Here is an 18,317-nt window from a genome sequence, read left to right on the forward strand (position 1 = left end):
AGGCAGGAGGAAGCAGCCAGCCAGGGAGGCACAGTAGCTGTGTATTTACCTCTTGATCCTTCTCCTGGGTGTTGTCCCCTTTCCTTTCTCAAGCAATGGCTCCTTGTCGCCCAGTCTTGCTTTCCTTTTCATGCTGCTCTGTGTTTAGTTTTCTCTTTTTCAAGATCTCCCCCTTTCTTTTTGTTTTGACTTTCCTCTCTCCCCTTTCAGGTCTTCATGCTCTTTTCCTTCTGTTTTCATTCTGTCTTGGTGGCGTTCTCTGTACTTTCGCTTCTTTATATGCTCGCAGGTGTTGGCATCCCCCAGAGAAGCTGACCGTAATCTCAGCATTATTTTTAACCTGAAGCGAGTCTCTTTGTGCCACCGCAGTATGCAAGTGTTGGGCTGGTACCAATCCAGTGATTGTAACTGGAAGGAACCCACCTCTGCCAGTTTTATTCATTATGAAAAATCACAAGACAGCATTCAAAGACTTTAAAATAGACACGGTACTCCACCTCTCATTCGGTCCTTGCCTTCCCTGTCCTTGTCTTTAGTGGTTCCCATGCCCGTTCTTCTGTATGATGAAGGGTAATTGTGTGTTCTTCACTTTGCTCACTAAGTCAGTGGCAGGTGTGTGGACTGCTGTTTCCCTTCACGTGGCAAAACAGCATGTGTAAGCCTGTAGAGCTGACAGTTCAGTGGCTGCTTACTCCTTTCCCAGCTGACACCTCCCTTGGGGGCTGGCTCGCTGAGGTCGGGAAGAGAGGCTGTAGGACAGGGTGCAAAGTGTGAGGGCTTGGCCGCCAACCAGGCCAGCTGCAGACATGGCTTCAGTGAGCCATGTGACCTGAGAGCAGGCATTTACCTTCTTTGAACAGTGATGTCTTGGATCTGATGGCTGGAATGTGGAGTGTCTTCTGTGCTGGGCTGAGGACTTTGAACTTCCTGCCTGCCACAGTAGGAGTGGTCACTGGCCAGCTCTCTCCCTGCAGGGGCCAGTCAGTGTGCAACCCTTGGTGACTGGTGGAGCACAGGATGGGTGGGGATGAGATCTGGGGCAGGGAAACCAATCTGAAGCTTGCCTGCCTGCTGATTTTGTGATGACATGCAGAAACTTCTGTTCAGATTCTGGAACCAGAGAGCAGTCTCAAGAGAGGTTTCTTTTCCCTCTGACCTCCTGGGTACATTGAAATCTCCTCATTTGGTGAATGGAAGTCAGCTTGGCTGCTGCTGCTTTCTGAGTACCAAGTTGTGTGTGTAGGAATGAGACCTTGCGAAAGAGCATTCACACTTCTCCTTCCCAGACTGAGTAAGTATGTGAGATCTGTGTCTAACAGCAAGCGGCAGTCTGTGAAGAGAGGACCTTTAAAGTGCACACATTTCGGTTTTCCCTATTGTACATTTTGGTAACAGCACTTGGAGGGGATGATTTTTTTTTTTCTTTAGGGTGGGGTGTGTCTACTTTTGACCAGTGTCTGTGGTTTTGTTTACAGATTCCCACTGGAAATCCATTATATGAATCCTATTATAAGCAGGTAAGTTTCACTGGTGTCTTTTTGATTGAATTCGAGAGGGTCTGTCTCAGCAGACACAAACCTGAGTAGAAGCTCAGTTTAGTCCCTTTCCGTCCTCCGAGTTAACAGCCAATAACCAGTGCGGTATGTGCTGCTTTATCTGTTGTGTGGTTTGCTGAGGGCTTGTCTCAAGAGTTCTTCCCCCATTCTAGGTAGACCCGGCATACACAGGGCGAGTTGGGGCGAGCGAAGCTGCGCTTTTTCTAAAGAAGTCCGGGCTCTCAGACATTATTCTTGGGAAGGTACGTGAAAATGGATAATGACCTCTCTTCTGAGACTGCCTTCTGTGCTGCCCCGGCAGGTGAAGGCCGGATCCCTCTTCCAGGGGACGTGCCTCCTAAGGAGTGGGCTGGCCATTGTGAGTCTCTCAGGCTATAACCGGTGGCTATTCCACTTCTGGCTTGGGCAGCAGACAGGAGGCCTGAGTGCCTTTGGGATCTTGACAGCTTATGGCTTCGGAGCCGAGTAGACCTGGGTATTCTCTAGGCTCTGCCGCTGACCAGCTGTGTGCCCATGGGGGCAGGGGGAGGGGCAGGTCATTCAGCTGGTCCAGACTTGCTTCCTCACCCACAGCTCAGGAATGCCCACTCCAGCTGACACGTAAGGCCCGCACGCAGTTGTGGCGGCTCCTGTTCTGTGAATAGATGGACAGTGATGGGCAGTTGCACTCATGAACATTTTTATGTTTCCACAGATATGGGACTTGGCTGACCCAGAAGGTAAAGGGTTCTTGGACAAACAGGTATATAAACACACACACACAGAGCAAGTGGAGGGGCTTGGGCCAGAGCCCCGCAGGCAGGGTGACCTCTGCACATCCTTCCTTGTCATTGCCGTGGACAAGTATTACTAAACCTGAGCGCGGCCATCAGACTATTAACATGGGAAGGTTTTGTTTTGAAATACGGGTCTTCTGAACACTTGGGAGCCATCTTTCATGGTTAGCGTATCTTTTTTTCAAAATTTGCGTGCTTAAAAGTGATGAAAATGTTTTCAGACTGATCTATTTTGAAATAACTTAAAACTCATGGAAGTTGCAAAAATAGTTCAGAGAGTTCCGGCGTATCCTTTCTCAGTTTCCCAAAGCAAGAGCGGCTTATGTCACCGTAGCATGTTGCTCAGAGGCTGGCACAGTGCTAACCTGGAGACCTTACTCTGGGCTGGCCAGTTTTACATGGACTTTTTTGTGGGGGTTTTGGTGTGTATAATTCTGTGTAATTTTATCACGCGCACAGATTCATGTAATGACCACCATCGTCAGGACACAGGACTACCTGGCCCCCAGAAGAATCTTGTGTTGTCCCGCAGCAGTCACACCCTAACCCCTGGCAACCCACTGGTTCCTTCTCCAGCATGATTTTGTCATTTTGAGAATGTTCTGTAAATGGAAATTTATAGTACTTACAAATGATTTTAAACGGTTGTGTTTTTTTTTTTTTAAAGATTTTTTATTTTATTTATCAGAGAGAGAGGGGGAGAGAGCGAGCACAGGCAGACAGAATGGCAGGCAGAGGCAGAGGGAGAAGCAGGCTCCCTGCTGAGCAAGGAGCCCGATGTGGGACTTGATCCCAGGACGCTGGGATCATGACCTGAGCCGAAGGCAGCTGCTTAACCAACTGAGCCACCCAGGCGTCCCAAACGGTTGTGTTTTAATTATGTTCAGTTTTTCCCCAAACTGTGTCCCAAGAGATGTCATTCCTGGTGTTCCACTGTCCATGATCTGATCCATTGGGAAAACAATATCAACTCTTCCTCCCTTCGTTGAGGTTCGCACTTTATGTCTGCATGTTGAAAGATTCTGAGGATCCTTGCGGACGAGAAATCTGTTAACTTGGCCTAATGCAGTTCCCAGAAACTTTCTTACATCCCCTTTTCTGTGAAACTTTCTTACAGCCCCCACCCCGGGCATTTGGACATCTGTCTGAGAAAGGCTGATCCAGCGCTTGTCTCTTTGAAGATGTTTTTAAGCTGTAATTGTGTTTATAGCTTTAAAACAGTTCATGTGTCAGGCTATTTGATCAATTAAGAAAATTAGATGATGCTTTGTGAGTCCACTAAGCCCGTGGGATGGCTGGCTCTGGGTTAAAAGGAGGGTGAGAGGTACAAAGGCCCCTTATGGCCTAGTTCAGGTCCCTTGTCCTGGCAGCGTGGGAGGTGAGATCCACATCAGACCATGGGGGTGGGGGGGCAAGTGGGAGAGGCTGTCTTCAGCAAGGCTAAGGGGAGCACAGTGAATTGTATTGGTTCCCAAACAACTATGTCTTTTTCAAACCATTTTTTAAAAAGTCAGTACATATCTGAATCATCATTTATTAAAATCTTAAACTCCAGTCTGCTACTTATCTAATCCAGCATTTTCCTAAATATCGGGAGCTCATTGTTGCTTAAAATACATTTATTTGGGGGCCTCCTGGCTGGGTCAGTTGGTAGAGCATGTGGCTCTTGTTCTTAGGGTCATGAGTTCAAGCCCCATGTTGGACATAAAGCTTACTTAAAAAATAATAAAGGTAAAATAAATAAATAAAATCTTAAAAAAAATAATAAAGGTAAAAAAAAATACATTTATTTGAAATTTGGTAGTGTCCAGAGTGCAGTGGACTGAGTCCCCTTGGCATATTCTTGGAATCAGTACTCCCAGGGGGAGATGTGTTTAACTCAACACTCTCAGTGACTTTCGCACATTGAGTCTTCATTGTTGCAGTGATGTGAAATCCCTGTGTCCCGAAGCCTGTGGCTGCAGACAGCTCTCCCTGTCATCACCAGCCAGCAAGAGTTTACCCCTCCCTCCTTTTTGGATTTGCAGGGTTTCTATGTTGCACTGAGACTAGTGGCCTGTGCACAGAGTGGCCACGAAGTTACCTTGAGCAATCTGAGTTTGAACATGCCGCCACCTAAATTCGTAAGTGTCAGAATCCTTCTGTTCTTTGTGCTCGTCTGATATCCTCTGTCCATCTGTGCATTTTCTCTCTCTCTTTTTTAATTGAGGTGGAATTCATATAACCGAAAACTCACCATTTGAAAGTGAACAACTTACTGACATTTAGTACAGTCACCGTGTTTTTTTTTTTTTTTTTTTTAAAACAACCAACCCCTCCCTCTAGTTCCAGAGCGTTTTCATCACCCCAAAAGGAAGCCCTTTACCTGCTAAGTAATCCCTCAGGGGATCCCTGCCTCCCAGCCCCCGACAGCCATTCATCTTTCTGTCTGAATGGATTTGCCTGTTGTGGGCACTTTACGGAATCATGGATCGCCTGCTTTCCCCTCTGCAGTGCTCCATAGTGGGTGTCATGCTTGGTTCCTGTTCACTGAGTCGGACCGCATTTTATGGTCTGTCCCTTCCTCTGCTGGTGGACATGATGATTCATGTTTTGGGATTTTGTTTGCGTGCCTGTTTTCAGTTCTCTTGGGTCCGTACTTTGGAGTGAAATTGCTGGGGCATATAGTAATTCTGTGTTTGACTTTTTGAGGTCTTTCCCCATTCTGAAAGCACTTTGAAATGTGTGTCCTTTACACAAAAGTGTCCTCCGTAGTTGAATTCCTTGCCAGCCACAGTGGAGTGTTTCTCTTCCTTTACAGCACGACACCAGCAGCCCTCTGATGGTCACACCACCCTCTGCGGAGGCCCATTGGGCTGTGAGGGTAAGTGACCCGGCGGCGTCTCTCAGCTGTCCTTCACGTGCAGTTGTTTTAGCCATTTATGGTGTTCAAAACATGGCATGAGACGATTGTATCTGTTCTGTTTCAGAGTGAGTTTGCCACAGAATTTAGGCAGGACACTCTTTCAGATTAAAATCTTCTGAAATAGCTGTGACCTTTTTTGGGTGTTGCCCTGCTAAGGCAGTTAGAGTTTCAGGTGATGGAGTCTTAAAATTTTACAGTTACAGTTACAGTTAGCACTTCTGGGTCACAGTCTGTGGTTTTTGCTGTCTGGGTTCGTTAATCAGGATAGAAGGGCCAGTTGTGAGAACTTGCAAGCATGAAAGCCTCCAAGATGTCTTTGTAACTCCCAGTTTTTCTTTCTAGCCATTTTCTGTGTTATTATCCCTTTCGGATGCTCTCATTGCTTTTTGGAAAGCTTCTCTCAGTCCCTGGGGGGATGGTCTCCATGTCCCAAGTCTTTCTAGAAGCAGCAAAGACAGATAGGAGTGGTGACCTCTAAGAGGTACAGAGTTAGTCCTAAAGGAAGTGTGTGCTGTGCTTCCATCGCCTTGGGGCAGTGTCTGTGTGTGCTCGCCTTTCTGTTTTGTTTTCTTTGTAATTGTGGTAGAGTATATGTGATATGAAGTTCACCATCTTGGCCTTTTTTTTTTTTTTAGAGATTTATTTATTTTAGAGAGAACACACTCATGCACGTGCATAAGACGTGTGCACGTGGAAGGGAAGGGCAGGGAGAGGGAGAGAGAGAATCTCAAGTAGACACCATGCTGAGCAGGGAGCCTGGTATAGGGCTTAATCCCACAACCCTGAGGTCATGACCTGAGTTGAAACCAAGAGTCAGATGCTCAACTGACTGGGCCACCTGGGTGCCCCCACCATCTTGACCATTTTTAAGTGTATAGTCCAGTACCGTTAGGTATGTTTGCACTGTTGTGCAGCTGTCTCCACCAGGGGTCTCTAGAACTTTCTTTTCACTCCAAACTGAGACTCTGTCCCCATTAAGCACAACTCCCTCCTCCCCGCCCCAGTCCCTGGCACCCACCAGTCTCCTTCCATCTCTGAGAATGTGAATCCTCTAGGGACCTCATAGAAGTGGAGTGATACAGTACCTGTCCTGTGGTGGCTGGCTTCTTTCAATCAGCATAATGTCCTCAGGCTTCATCCATGTTGTCGCCTGGGTCAGAAGCTCCTGTTTTGAGGCTGAGGAATATTCCAGTGTGTGAAGGCACCACATTTTGGTTATCCATTCTGTCTACAGATGCTTGTGAGGGTTTCTTAGTGCTCCCTGTGGCTCCAGTTCTTGGGTAGAGCGGGTGGTGAGGGGTCTGGCGCCCCTCCCCCCCACCGGCTCTAGTCACTGGGGGGTTTCATTTCCGGAGGAGAGCAGACTGGCCCTGCCCAGACCGGCCTCACCGACGGCGCCTGGGACACACTGCCCGCGTTTCCTATTTCACAGTGGCTGCAGCTGCCGCTCTGCGCTGTACGTCCTGTTCAGACCTCTCTGTCCATGAGGAGCTTTTAGAATTTAGTTTTGTACTCAGAGAGGACTTCCAGTACTTAAAGTTGATTTTGATAATTGGTTGCTTAAGTTTTGGTTTCTTTTTTTCTTTGATTCTTTAGCTCTTTTAGTTTTGTAGGTTGATATCCAGATTTAGTTGTCTTAAAGAACGAAAACCCATCTTCACTTTCATCTCTCCCGTCCTAGCGAGTTCCTAGGAGTGGGTAGCGGCGATCTTTGTCTCCTAGGCAGCTCCTGTGGTGGCGAGCGAGGCCCATGGCCAGGTCCTGTCTCCCCATTGACCTTGGCCACCAGATTCATAGTTGCTAGGGAGCTCTTTCCTTCAGGGCAGATGTTCACTTTGAAACTGCTGTAAGGCCTCCTGTGCTTTTAGGTGAGGCCGGTAGCAGGTCCTTGCCTGTTTTCATTCAGCTTCGGGCCAGAGCTCATTTTGGATTCTCCCCCAGATGCACTTTTTTTTTTTTTTACTAACTCAGGCTATTCTTTCCAACTAGGTGGAAGAAAAGGCAAAATTCGATGGAATTTTTGAAAGCCTCTTACCCATCAATGGTTTGCTCTCTGGAGACAAAGTCAAGCCAGTCCTTATGAACTCAAAGCTGCCTCTTGATGTCCTGGGCCGGGTAAGTGGTTCTCCCACGTCCTGCACTGCTTCTGACTTCTGTCCACCCCATGCTTGCTCCCCACACACACTTATGAGGCTTTACACATGGCTATGACCATTGGGGCTTTTGTAAGAGCCAGTGTGCATGGAGAATTTGCTATGGTCAAGTTGGCTTAGGGCCTCATGGATGTGGCTCACAGATGCTCCCCAGCCTGTGGGAAGATGCTGGTGGGTCTTTTGCATGCCTAGGGAGGCAACCTCAGAATGAACTTGCTGCCCAGGGACCAGAGATGGGCAGAGGTGAGATTTGAACCCAGATCTGGGAATTTCACTGCTCCGTGTGCTTCTGGGAGAAGTATGGGAGTTTATGTCTAGAACTCTTTGCTTCTTCTCTATTTTTTTTTTTTAAAGATTTATTTATTTTAGAGAGAGATTGAGTATGAGCGGGAAGGACAGAGAGGGGGGAGAGAGACTCTCAGACGGACTCTGCACCAAGCGTAGAGCCCAACACGGGGCTCAGTCAGACCTGAGACGACACTGAGAGTTGGATGCTCAACCGACTGTGCCACCCAGGCGCCCCTCTTTTCTATTTTTAATTACTTCTTCTCTGCCTGTGAGCTTAAGATAAAGGTACTTTAAATTTTGCTGCAGGTTTAGAGAAAAATTTATGCATTCTCTTAAGAAAAAGCTTTTACTTTTGTTCCTATTAAATCCAAGTTTTTCAAATGCAGCTTTCTATGCCAGACTATCTTCCCTCCAGTGAGGTTTGCATCGTGGCCCCATGGGTTTGCTCTGTGCACAGAGCTCAGTTCCACAAGGCTGTCCCTACTGAGTTCTCTGCTCTATACGGAGAAGGGATGGATGTCGTCGTCTCTCCGGACTGGATCACGGCGACGTGGCAGGCACAGACCCAGAGCAGGGGACTGAGCATAGTCCCTGATGCCCCAGGCAACACCTGTGGGTCTAGGTCATGACATTGAGTAAAACTTTTTGGGAAAGATGCAAATTCCTGTCCCTTGGATTCACCTAATAAGGTTTCCGTTTGAGTGTGACTTTTGTGGACACTGGCCCATTTGATAGGACCCAGGTAGAGTCCATCTTAATACTTTGTTTTTGGAAAGAAGGCCACTAAGAAAGGGGAATCTTTCAGACTGCTTTGTTCCCTCTTGGCTGTGGCATGGTGTAGGCGGAGCTCTGTGATGGGGACTGAGTGTCTTTACAAGGCATGAGTTTTAACTGCAGCAGGATGGGGCCACCCTGTCTTGCCCATTGTGTGCATTTATTTGGCAGTCCTTGAAGAATCCCTGACACCTGGATATAATCCTGTTCTGAAGCCAGATCACGGGCGCAGCAGAGAGACTGGCAGAGGTGGAGTGGGCTTCCTTAGAAAGGGAGTGTGGCTGGGAGAGGTGCATTCTGTAGATCTGCCCGGGCTCCAGGTCTTGTGGCACACAGGTCACTTCTCATCTGCTGTGCTCTCCTTCCTTCCTTTTCCACACACATCAGCCTTATGTGCACCCATTCGAGCATGTACACATGTACCCATCCGTGCACTTCGCCATATCCGCGCACACATGCGTTCGTAACCATGCACCCGTCCATCCGCGCAGCCGTCTGTCCCTGATGTGCACATCAGTGCGCTTGCGCGCCCAGGCCGCTGTGCTGGTGCTCGTCCATCTGTGCTTCTTGCGCCAACTGTTCATTTAGTCGTTCAGGAAGTTTGGAGTCTGCTTGGGGCCAGGCCTTGTGCTGAGCACTACGAGAATGGGGATGCAATTAGAGTTAGGAGGTCAAGGAAATCGATAATGGTTAAGATGGTTGTATTTATTTATCAGGGGCTTACTATATGCCAAGCCCCATTATAGCACTTTGCATGAATGAAGTCCTTCAGGACTTGCAACCACCTTGTTGTGGACGGCGTCCCTTCTGTGTTCTAGATGAGGAAAAGGGGACCTTCAGGGTGGCCAGTAAGCCTCTCAGGGTTTCATGGTGAGGGGAATGAGAGCCTAGGTGGTTCCCAGAGCCTTCACTTTTCCCTGGTGACCCCCTGCTGCCCATTGCCTCCCTGATAATTGTGATTCTGCCCGGTAAGGGCAGTGGCAGAGGGGAGGTGCCTGACATGCCAGAGCAGAAGGGTAGAGGGCAGGCACGGAAGGCTTCCTAGCGTAGCCACTTCAGGGCTGTGTCCTCCAGAGTGAAGAGATGGTGGCTAACGATGGCATGAGAAGGCCAGACGCATGACAGCGTGAGCAGAGGCTGCTGGTAATCTTACCAGGTCCTTCCTCCCCCACGCATGTTGAGCAGCATCTGGAGACAGTTCTGGTTGTCCCACCTGGGCTGGATGTTGTTGGCATCAGGCGGAGGCCGGGGACGCTGCTCAGCACCACGCGGTGCCCAGGTCAGCCCCACCACAGGGTGATGCGGTCCCGAATGTCAGTGGTGCTGAGGTAGAGAGGCCCTGGGCAGGGAGAGGCATGGAGCCAGGAAGTCTTATTCTAGTCCTAGTTCCCTGAGCAAGTACCATAGCTTTGGAAAAGTTATTCTTTTTTTTTCCCTTAAGATTTTATTTATTTATTTAATTTATTTTTCTTTTTTTTCCTTTAAGATTTTATTTATTTATTTTATTTATTTATTTAACACAGAGATCACAAGTAGGTAGAGACGCAGCAGAGGGTGGGGGGAAGCAGGCTCCCCACTAAGCAGAGAGCCCAATGCGGGGCTCGATCCCAGGACCCTGAGATCATGACCCGAGTTGAAGGCAGAGGCTTAACCCCCTGAGCCATCCAAGCGCTCCTGGAAAAATTATTCTTTGTGAACTTCTGCTTCCTAAAGTGCAACCGGACACATAAAGCACTCAGCCTGATGCAAAATGCCTCTGCAAGGGCATCTCTGGGCTTGAAGGGACTATCAACATCTTGCGCTCCCTTAAGATCAAGGTGGGGTTCCTGGAAGCTGGGCTGCAGTGCAGGGACCTGTGTAGGGCACAGGGGGTCCATATGCCAATCTAGGGGACAGACACAGACTGTATTCTAGAACAGTCCCCATAGTAACCCTGGGGAAAGAATTAGAGGCAAAGAGGCCAGCTGAAGGCTGTGGACTTTGTGGAGTACCAAAGAGGCCCAAGTCAAGGACAGCAGCAGGGCTGGGGAGAAGGACCTACACATGAGAGATGTCCCTGGGCTGATGTCGCTCACAATTGACTGAGAAGGGACCAGCACATGAAGCACCACGTTTGGATGCCAAGGTGTCTGCTTACCTCTGGGCACTGGCACCATGCCCAGTGTTGTCAAAGTCAGGCAGGCCTGCTGGTTCGGGGTGGGGCTGACGTGGGTCAGGGAGGCTAGTGCTTTGATTGTGCTTTAGAAAAATCTGGCACCTGGCCTTTGACCCAGTAGAGGAATCTGTACCTGTCTGCCTCATCTTCAGGGTGCTAGGTGGGCGAAGCATACTTGGAAACACCTGCCTCCCCATCCATCAGTAGTAAATACATGCCCATGGCCCTGCACAGTGTGAATGGCGGTGGGGGGGCTTGTGTTCAGAGCCACACCTGTGCTAGAACCAAAACACGTTTTCTATCTGAGAATTCCTTGTAAGGTGATAAAAATCCAAGTTGGACAGGGTTATAATTATGATCATTTGTTAGAGAAAACAAACATGATATAACAAAAAGGATCTTGGAATTGATGATACTGCATCAGCTGATGGCTTTTCACAGAACCCACCGACTGGTTCTTGACTGCATTGTGATTGCCTTGTCTCAACTTTGCTCTGTACCGGGCGCTCAGAATGCGAGTTCTAGCAGGTGTTCTTCCTTCCCCAGTAAGCCTTGCTCTCTTTCCCTTTCAGGTCTGGGACCTCAGTGACATCGACAAGGATGGGCACCTGGACAGAGATGAGTTTGCTGTGGTAAGTCCCTGCTGTGACTCTCTTTTCCCACTCTGCCGAGGAAGGAAAAGTTTCTCGAGTCGTGGGTTTTTTTTCCCCTCTGATTTTTAAAAAGTGTTTATTTTGATGTACTTTGGATTTAAAGAAAAAGTGACAGTAATACAGAGTTCTTCTGAGTACCCTTTGGTCACATTCCCTAGTGATATTTTTTTCCCACATTGCTTTATCCAACCGCTCCCTCTCTCCCTCTCTCACCACACGCGTATGTACACGCACACGGGAGACTTTCCTTTGAGCCATTTTGGAGTCAGTTGCAGACATCATACCTTTTTGTCCCAGAATACTTGTGTGTATTTCCCCAAACCAGGGATTTAACATAACCCATGTCCAATTCAAAATAAGAAAATTAACATTGACAGTGACTGGTTTATCAGAGTGTCTGTTACATGTCTTATCGTATAGCATCTGTGTTAATATGTCATTATGTATTACCTAAGGATATCATTCAGACCTTGCCCTTTGCCCCCAAACAAACATCCTTTGCAGCAAAGAAGTCCCAGCCTCCTGTGTTACATTACTCAGCTCCATCTCTATCGTGACTTCTGATCTGGAGCGACTCCGTGTGTCTCTGTGTCTTGTGGGCATTTTAAAGAGAGCCGGTCAGCAGTCTGTAGAACGTCCCTCAGCCTCGGGATTTTGGCTGTTTCCTCATGATGATCCAGGTCGTGCACTCGTGTGGTGATCCCACCGAGGTGATGCTTGTCTTTCTCAGGGTCCACCATCAACAGGACTTGTGATTCCTTACCCCACGGTGTCAGCCTTGACTGACGTTGGTGGAGGCTGCAGGTTTCTCCCTGCAGAGTTACTCTCTTCCTGTGTGCTCAGTCTCTTGTGGGAGACACATGGGGACCGGACCACCCCATTACCCTTCCACCTCTCACCTGCTGGTTCTCGCATCGTCCCAGGAGTCTCGCCTGCTTGACGAGTGTGATGGTTGGCAGATGAATTTCTCATTCTGGCACTTGCACGTTTTCTGCTTAGCCTACTATAAGGAGTTTGTATCAGTGGACTCGGGACTGCATCCTCTGTTCCACGGTTTATAATCATTTAGTGGTGTGACTTAACTTTGCCCATTTGGAGCTCCTCCCCGCTGGCTCTTTGTCCTTTGGGCACATCCCATCATTGTCTGAGCGCTTTCTTCCTTTTGGCATGGTGGGATGCTCCTGGCTCCTCCTGTGTATTTCCTGTCCCAGCCCTGTACCTCCAGGGAGCCCCAGTTCCATGTAGTGGACAGTGGTGTCAGAAACCAGAATGTAGGCTCTGGGGTGCTCAGTGCCCCTGGGGTGCCACTGCTTTCAGGACCTCTTAGCAGATAGAGCTGGAAGTAGGTGTGTATAGATGCGCCCAGCAGGTGCCCTGAGGCTCCACCATCTGCTTTCAGGTCTGCTTATGTCTGGGCCCTGGCACCCCGGCCCTCTTCTCCTTTTGATAGCAGTGATGTGTCTGTGTTGATCAGGGCTCTCCTGTCCTATAGGCTGCCTTTCCACGCAGCTGCTCCCTCCACACCCCTATAGCTCCCTGCCTTCCTCTTCAGCTGCCCAGCGGTCAGGCTCACGTCCTCACATGCCAGCTCTCTTCACCCTGGGCCTGTGCCATTCTGTCTCTCCTCTCATTCCTCCCTTTCCTCCACCTCTTATCTCGGACCTTTCCCATTCACGGGACTTAGTCACTCACTTGTTCCCTTAAATCTCAAACAAAGTAGAACAAAGTAGCTTCTTGTAGGGCAGTGTGGTTTTTTGTTTTTAAAGATTTATTTGTTTATTAGAGCATAAGCAAGTGAGCTCAAGCAGGGGGAAGGACAGAGGGAGATGGAGAGAGAGAATTGCAGGCAGACTGCACACTAAACCTGGAGTCCAACACAGGGCTCTGTCTCATGACCCTGAGATGACAACCTGAGCCAAAATCAGGAGTTGGGCACTTAAGCCACCAAGCTATCCCAGGAGTCCCTATTATTATTATTATTATTATTTTATTGTGGCAAAATAAATAGAACATAAAATTTTACTGTCATAGTCATTTTCAAGTGTGTGGTTCGCTGGCATTAATACTTCCACGTGGCTGTGCAGCTGTTACCACCTTCCATCTCCAGGAACCTTCATCTTGCAAAACTAAAACTCTGTCCCCAGTGGACACTAGCTTTCCCATCCCCCAGTCCCTGATTATTTAGTTTTTGTATTTTGTCTGATTGCACTGTCATCGAACTGCTCTTGGGGTGATTCCCAGGAATGGGATGGCTGGCCCAGAGTGAACCCGGGCCTGTGCCCCTCTCTTCATGGCCTCGGGAGCCCTGAGTTTCGTTCTTGTTATGTTTTTATCATTTCCCATCATTTCAGCTGAGATATATAGTGTTCTATAAATGGGTCTTAAAATTGTATCATTTGGGTTTCTTTTAATCACTTGCTGGGTTTAACATTCTGTAGTAGTTTTAAGTGATGGTAAATTTTATGTATGTCAGTGATCTGGTCTATATTCAAATAGCAACTTAAGGAATTTTTTTTTTTTTAAAGATTTTTTTATTTGTTTATTTGACAGACAGAGATCACAGGTAGACAGAGAGGCAGGCAGAGAGAGAGAGGGAGGGAAGCAGGCTCCCTGCTGAGCAGAGAGCCCAATGCGGGACTCGATCCCAGGACCCTGAGATCATGACCTGAGCCGAAGGCAGCAGCTTAACCCACTGAGCCACCCAGGCGCCCTTAAGGAATATTTTTAAGTGGGAAGGGTTATAATTTTGGTTTGATTATTGTTACTTTTTTTTTTTGAGAGAGGGGTGCGGGAGAGGGGCAGAAGGAAGAGGGGGAGAGAGAATCTTAAGCAGGCTCCATTCCCAGTGTGGACATGACCTCATCCAAAATCAAGAGTCAGAAGCTGAACTGACTCAGCACCCATGGACCCCTGGTTTTGTTACGCTTTAAAACAGACTTAAATCTATGTATTAGACAAAGTTTCTTTTCTTTGCCCACCTGAAACAGGAAGTACACACATGTGGCTCTCAGTGTGTCTTTTTAGACTTCCAAATTCCAGTATTTGGGGACTCCTCAGCCCTGGGGCTGTGTGGTGAAGGCACATGTGCAGAGTCTGGTGTGATTGAATTCCTTTTGGGCTCATGTTCTTATGTGATTAAACACATCTTGGAAAAATGATGCTTTGGAAGAGAATGCATTAGGAAAGGTTTATTTTATTATTATTATTTTTAAAGATTTTCTTCATTTATTTGACAGAGAGAGATCACAAGTAGGCAGAGAGGCAGGCAGAGAGAGAGGGGGAAGAAGGCTCCCTGCTGAGCAGAGAGCCCGATGCAGGGCTCGATTCCAGTACTCCGAGATCATGACTTGAGCTAAAGGCAGAGGCTTAACCCAGGCACCCCAGGAAAGGTTTATTTTTTACTCTGTTAAGCTTGGGAGTGACCTCAGAAAGAGCCATCCTTGTCACATCACTGCAGTCCTGGAAAGAGATGCGCGTTCCCCACCCATGGCCTGTGCCTGGCCACCTGAACGGAATCGTCTTTCACACCCACAGGCGATGCACTTGGTGTACCGAGCCCTCGAGAAGGAGCCTGTGCCCTCTGTCCTGCCCCCGTCCCTCATCCCACCTTCCAAGAGGAAGAAGACGGTCTTCCCAGGTGCAGTGCCTGTCCTGCCCGCCAGCCCCCCGCCGAAAGACAGCCTCCGTTCCACACCTTCCCACGGCAGCGTCAGTAGCCTGAACAGCACGGGAAGCTTGTCTCCCAAGCACAGCATCAAGCAAACACAGGTACGGGCGCTCTCTGTGTGTGGCCCCTCTTCAGAGTCCCAGCCAGATCCTGGGGAGCAGGTAATTTGGGACCCCAGAAAGGTAACATTGATGATTACAGTTTTTGTTTTTTATTATTTATTTTTAAAAAAATATATTTTTAAAAAGATTTTATTTATTTGTCAGAGAGAGAGAGAGCGCACACACCGCCAGGGGAGCGGCAGGCAGAGGGAGAAGCAGGCTCCCCACTGATCGAGTAGCCTGAGGTGGGGCTCAGTCCCCTGCCCCTGGGATCATGACCTGAGCTGAAGGCAGTTGCTTAACTGACTGAGCCACCCAGGCGCCCCATGATTATGTTTTTTAGAACAATATTTATGGTCAGTATCTTACTCTGAGTCTAATGGAATACCATAGACTAGGTGACTGACAAACATTTATTTCTCAGAGAAAATCAGGTTGTTGGGAAGCCAAGATCAGGCACTGGCAGATTCTGTGTCTGAAGAGAGCCCGTTTCCGGGCTCACAGATGGTTTTCTTGCCGTGTCCTCATGTGGTGCAAAGGACAAGGGAGCTCTCTGGGGTCCTTTATGAGGGCAGTGATCTCATTCATGGAGCTCCGCCCTCATGACCTAATCACCTCCCAGAGGCCCCACTTCCCAGCACCATCACATCAGGATTAGGGTTTTAACATACGAACTCTGGGGTTGGGGGGGGGGGCAGCACAGTCATCAAGTCTGTAGCCACAGGGATTCAGAGTTAGGTTTCTCATTCATTTGCACACAAGTACCACTGTTCCTCAGACACTCCGCTTCCTCCCACCCCTTGGGCTCTGTCCTCTCGCCTCCGTCCCTCCTGCCTCAGGAAGCGCCTCTGATGGGCAGGCGCAGTTCAGGATCGTACCCCAGCACTTTGTGGGGAGGTCATGAGGCCTCCGCTCGTGTGGGGCACCTTACCAGGGGGCCGGGGCATGACTGCAGCCAGCATGCCCTGGGCTCTGTCCACCCTGTGTTCTAGGTTCCCCCTGCCTGGCCTGTTACGCAGTTAGTTATGTGTCATCTCTCTTCCTCCCATGCCCCTCCCCCTTAGCTTTTGAGAGCGGAGTTAGTTCATGCTTCTGCTCTCAGTGTCACAGCAATCCCAGGTGCCCTGGTGCTCAGTAAACACGCTGAGTGTCACGTGAGTGAGGGAGGCGTCCATCTCGTGTTTGGAAAACAGTGTGGGGCTCTGACTCCCAGCGGGCAGTGTCTTATGTATCAGAAAGACATTTCTTGTTCTGGTAAATGTAGCACACCATAAAGGGCTCTTTTATAAAAAGGCACACCTTTGAGATGATCTAAAACGTGTAAGAATGTGACATCCTGAGTTCCATGCTGAGTCAGGCTTTGCATTCTGCCTCATTTGTGGTGTAAGGGGGAAAGCAGTGCAGGTGACATGAAGAGTGCCAGCCCGGACTGCCATGCAGGTTCGGATATGCACCATAAGAGGAGAAACGGGAAACCATCTTGTGTTGGTCAGTAAGTGACAAAGTCTGCTAGGAATGGCTGTGGCGCTCACTTGGGCCCCCATGACTTGTCGTGAGCCCCCGCCGGCGCTTCCCCAACCCAAGCAAATGTCTTTGTGGGTCTTGTTCGGATTGCAAAATGCACCTCATCAGGAACCAGCAGGAAAATTAAAAAAACCAAGGTTGATGACTCACAGGTCCTGCAGAAAGTGCGTCACACCCAGGGCCTCCCCACCAGCAAGGCCAGGGCTAGAGAGAGAGCAAGCTTGGCCATGGGGCTCTGGCTTTTTGGGGTTGAGGATGGGGGCCTAGGGTTTCTCGGGTTCACTCTTCGCTGGTGAGTTTAAAACGTAAGAGTGGGAATGAAAGCATGGGAAGGGAAAAGTGGGACCACTTAGACGGCCAGCTACCTAGGCCACCCCGGCTTTCCCAGGGGACCGTCATGGGCCGGCCTGGCTCTTTCTCTAGTTGTGTGGCTGGCAATGTGTTCATCTGAAATGGATTTTTTTGAAATGGGTGCCTCAGCAACCAAAAGCTTAATGGCGGGCACTTAAATTACAATCAGAAAACGAATTGTCAGGCACTTAACGCTCCAGAAATACATGATCAGATGGTGATATCCTCCTGCATGTGACATAGTTATAAAGTTAAGCATTCCACTTGGTGTTGGCAGGGAGGGAGCTCATTTTCCAGGAGCCTGCGGCACCATAGAGCGAGAGTCCTCTCCGAGAGGGTCGAAGTGGTTTGGTCAGGGGGACAGTACAGCCCCCCTCAGTGCCCCAGCCGCTGGGAGAGGCACAGCCGACAGGGCTTCCCCTCTGGTGGGTGGGTGTCTCTTAACAAGCCCCGCATCCAGCTGGCCTAGTCTGGGCATCTCCAGCAGCTCAGCAGCCCACCAACCGTGCCCACACTTCCTGGGGTTGCCGCCGTGGCCATGGGACTGGCCTCTGCCCTCGGGGAGATAGACAGTAAGTGTATCCGTGAACTAAGGACGATCAGATAGCTGTGAGGAGCAGAGCAGCCTGGCCCCGGAGTTGTGGGGTAAGGAGGTGGGGGTGCTCCTGCAGATGGCGGTCAGCTGGAAGGTCACTAAGGAACTGATACCTGGGCTGATACCTGAATGACAAAAAGCCATCGGAGGACTAGCCTGTGCCAAGGCTCCTTCGTGGGAACCTCTAGAAACAGGAAGGACGGTGGAATGGAGTCTGAGAGGGGGCCAAGGCTGGTAACTTAGACTGCACGAGCTGTTTTCCAGGACCACCAGCACCTGTGTCTGCAAAATTCTTGTCGAGCATTCTTACTAAGTACTGGAGGTTAGGTTAGTGGTGACAGGTTTTACTGACAAAGAAGCAAGTGGGGCCAAGGCTGCTGACAGGTACAGGCCAACCAGCCTTATAATTCCTGTCCTTGGTGATCTGGTGGCTCTCACCAGATCCTGAGAGTATGCTGCTGATTACAACTAGACCTGTTTTACCAGGGACCTCTATCTGGGTTGGGGTGGAAAGAAGCAGGTGTGCTCCCTTCCCCAAGGGTGAGGACAGCTAGTGGAGTCACATGAGAACGAGCAGATCTGGAGACCCACAGTTACCAAGCTGTCCCCTCCCCTACTTCTCTCCCCACCAGCTTGGGGCCACCAGGTCCTGTCTTCACAGCTGGCTGTGGGGTGCAGCTCCTGCCAGCCACCAGGCCCTGTTGTCATGTATTGGTGGCCTGTAGCTTAAACCAGCCCTTTCTGGGAGACCCAGCTCCAAGGGGAAGGCTGTCCCACGTGGGATTTGTAGTGAAGTAGGCTTCAGAGTGTCACTGCTGA

At 49.3% G+C, this 18,317-nt stretch overlaps 1 protein-coding gene across 9 annotated transcripts in view; it reads left to right on the plus strand.

Moving 5' to 3' along the window:
• EPS15L1 (epidermal growth factor receptor pathway substrate 15 like 1) overlaps positions 1 to 18,317 on the plus strand; it is a 94,914-nt gene that overhangs the window by 22,526 nt on the left and 54,071 nt on the right. For 8 of the 9 annotated variants that reach the window (XM_045082240.1, XM_045082245.1, XM_045082268.1 and 5 more), the window contains exons 2-9: positions 1,476 to 1,517; positions 1,709 to 1,798; positions 2,251 to 2,298; positions 4,360 to 4,455; positions 5,133 to 5,195; positions 7,227 to 7,352; positions 11,180 to 11,239; positions 14,795 to 15,028. In XM_045082240.1, the coding sequence (XP_044938175.1) occupies positions 1,476 to 1,517; positions 1,709 to 1,798; positions 2,251 to 2,298; positions 4,360 to 4,455; positions 5,133 to 5,195; positions 7,227 to 7,352; positions 11,180 to 11,239; positions 14,795 to 15,028 (759 nt within the window). Of the gene's footprint in view, positions 1 to 698; positions 1,292 to 1,475; positions 1,518 to 1,708; positions 1,799 to 2,250; positions 2,299 to 4,359; positions 4,456 to 5,132; positions 5,196 to 7,226; positions 7,353 to 11,179; positions 11,240 to 14,794; positions 15,029 to 18,317 lie in introns of those variants that run through there. The other variant, XM_045082250.1, reaches the window with a different exon arrangement.

Source organism: Mustela putorius, unplaced genomic scaffold, assembly GCF_011764305.1.
Source record: "Mustela putorius furo isolate JIRA1106 unplaced genomic scaffold, ASM1176430v1.1 tig00000095_pilon_pilon_pilon, whole genome shotgun sequence".
Lineage (NCBI taxonomy): Eukaryota > Metazoa > Chordata > Mammalia > Carnivora > Mustelidae > Mustela > Mustela putorius.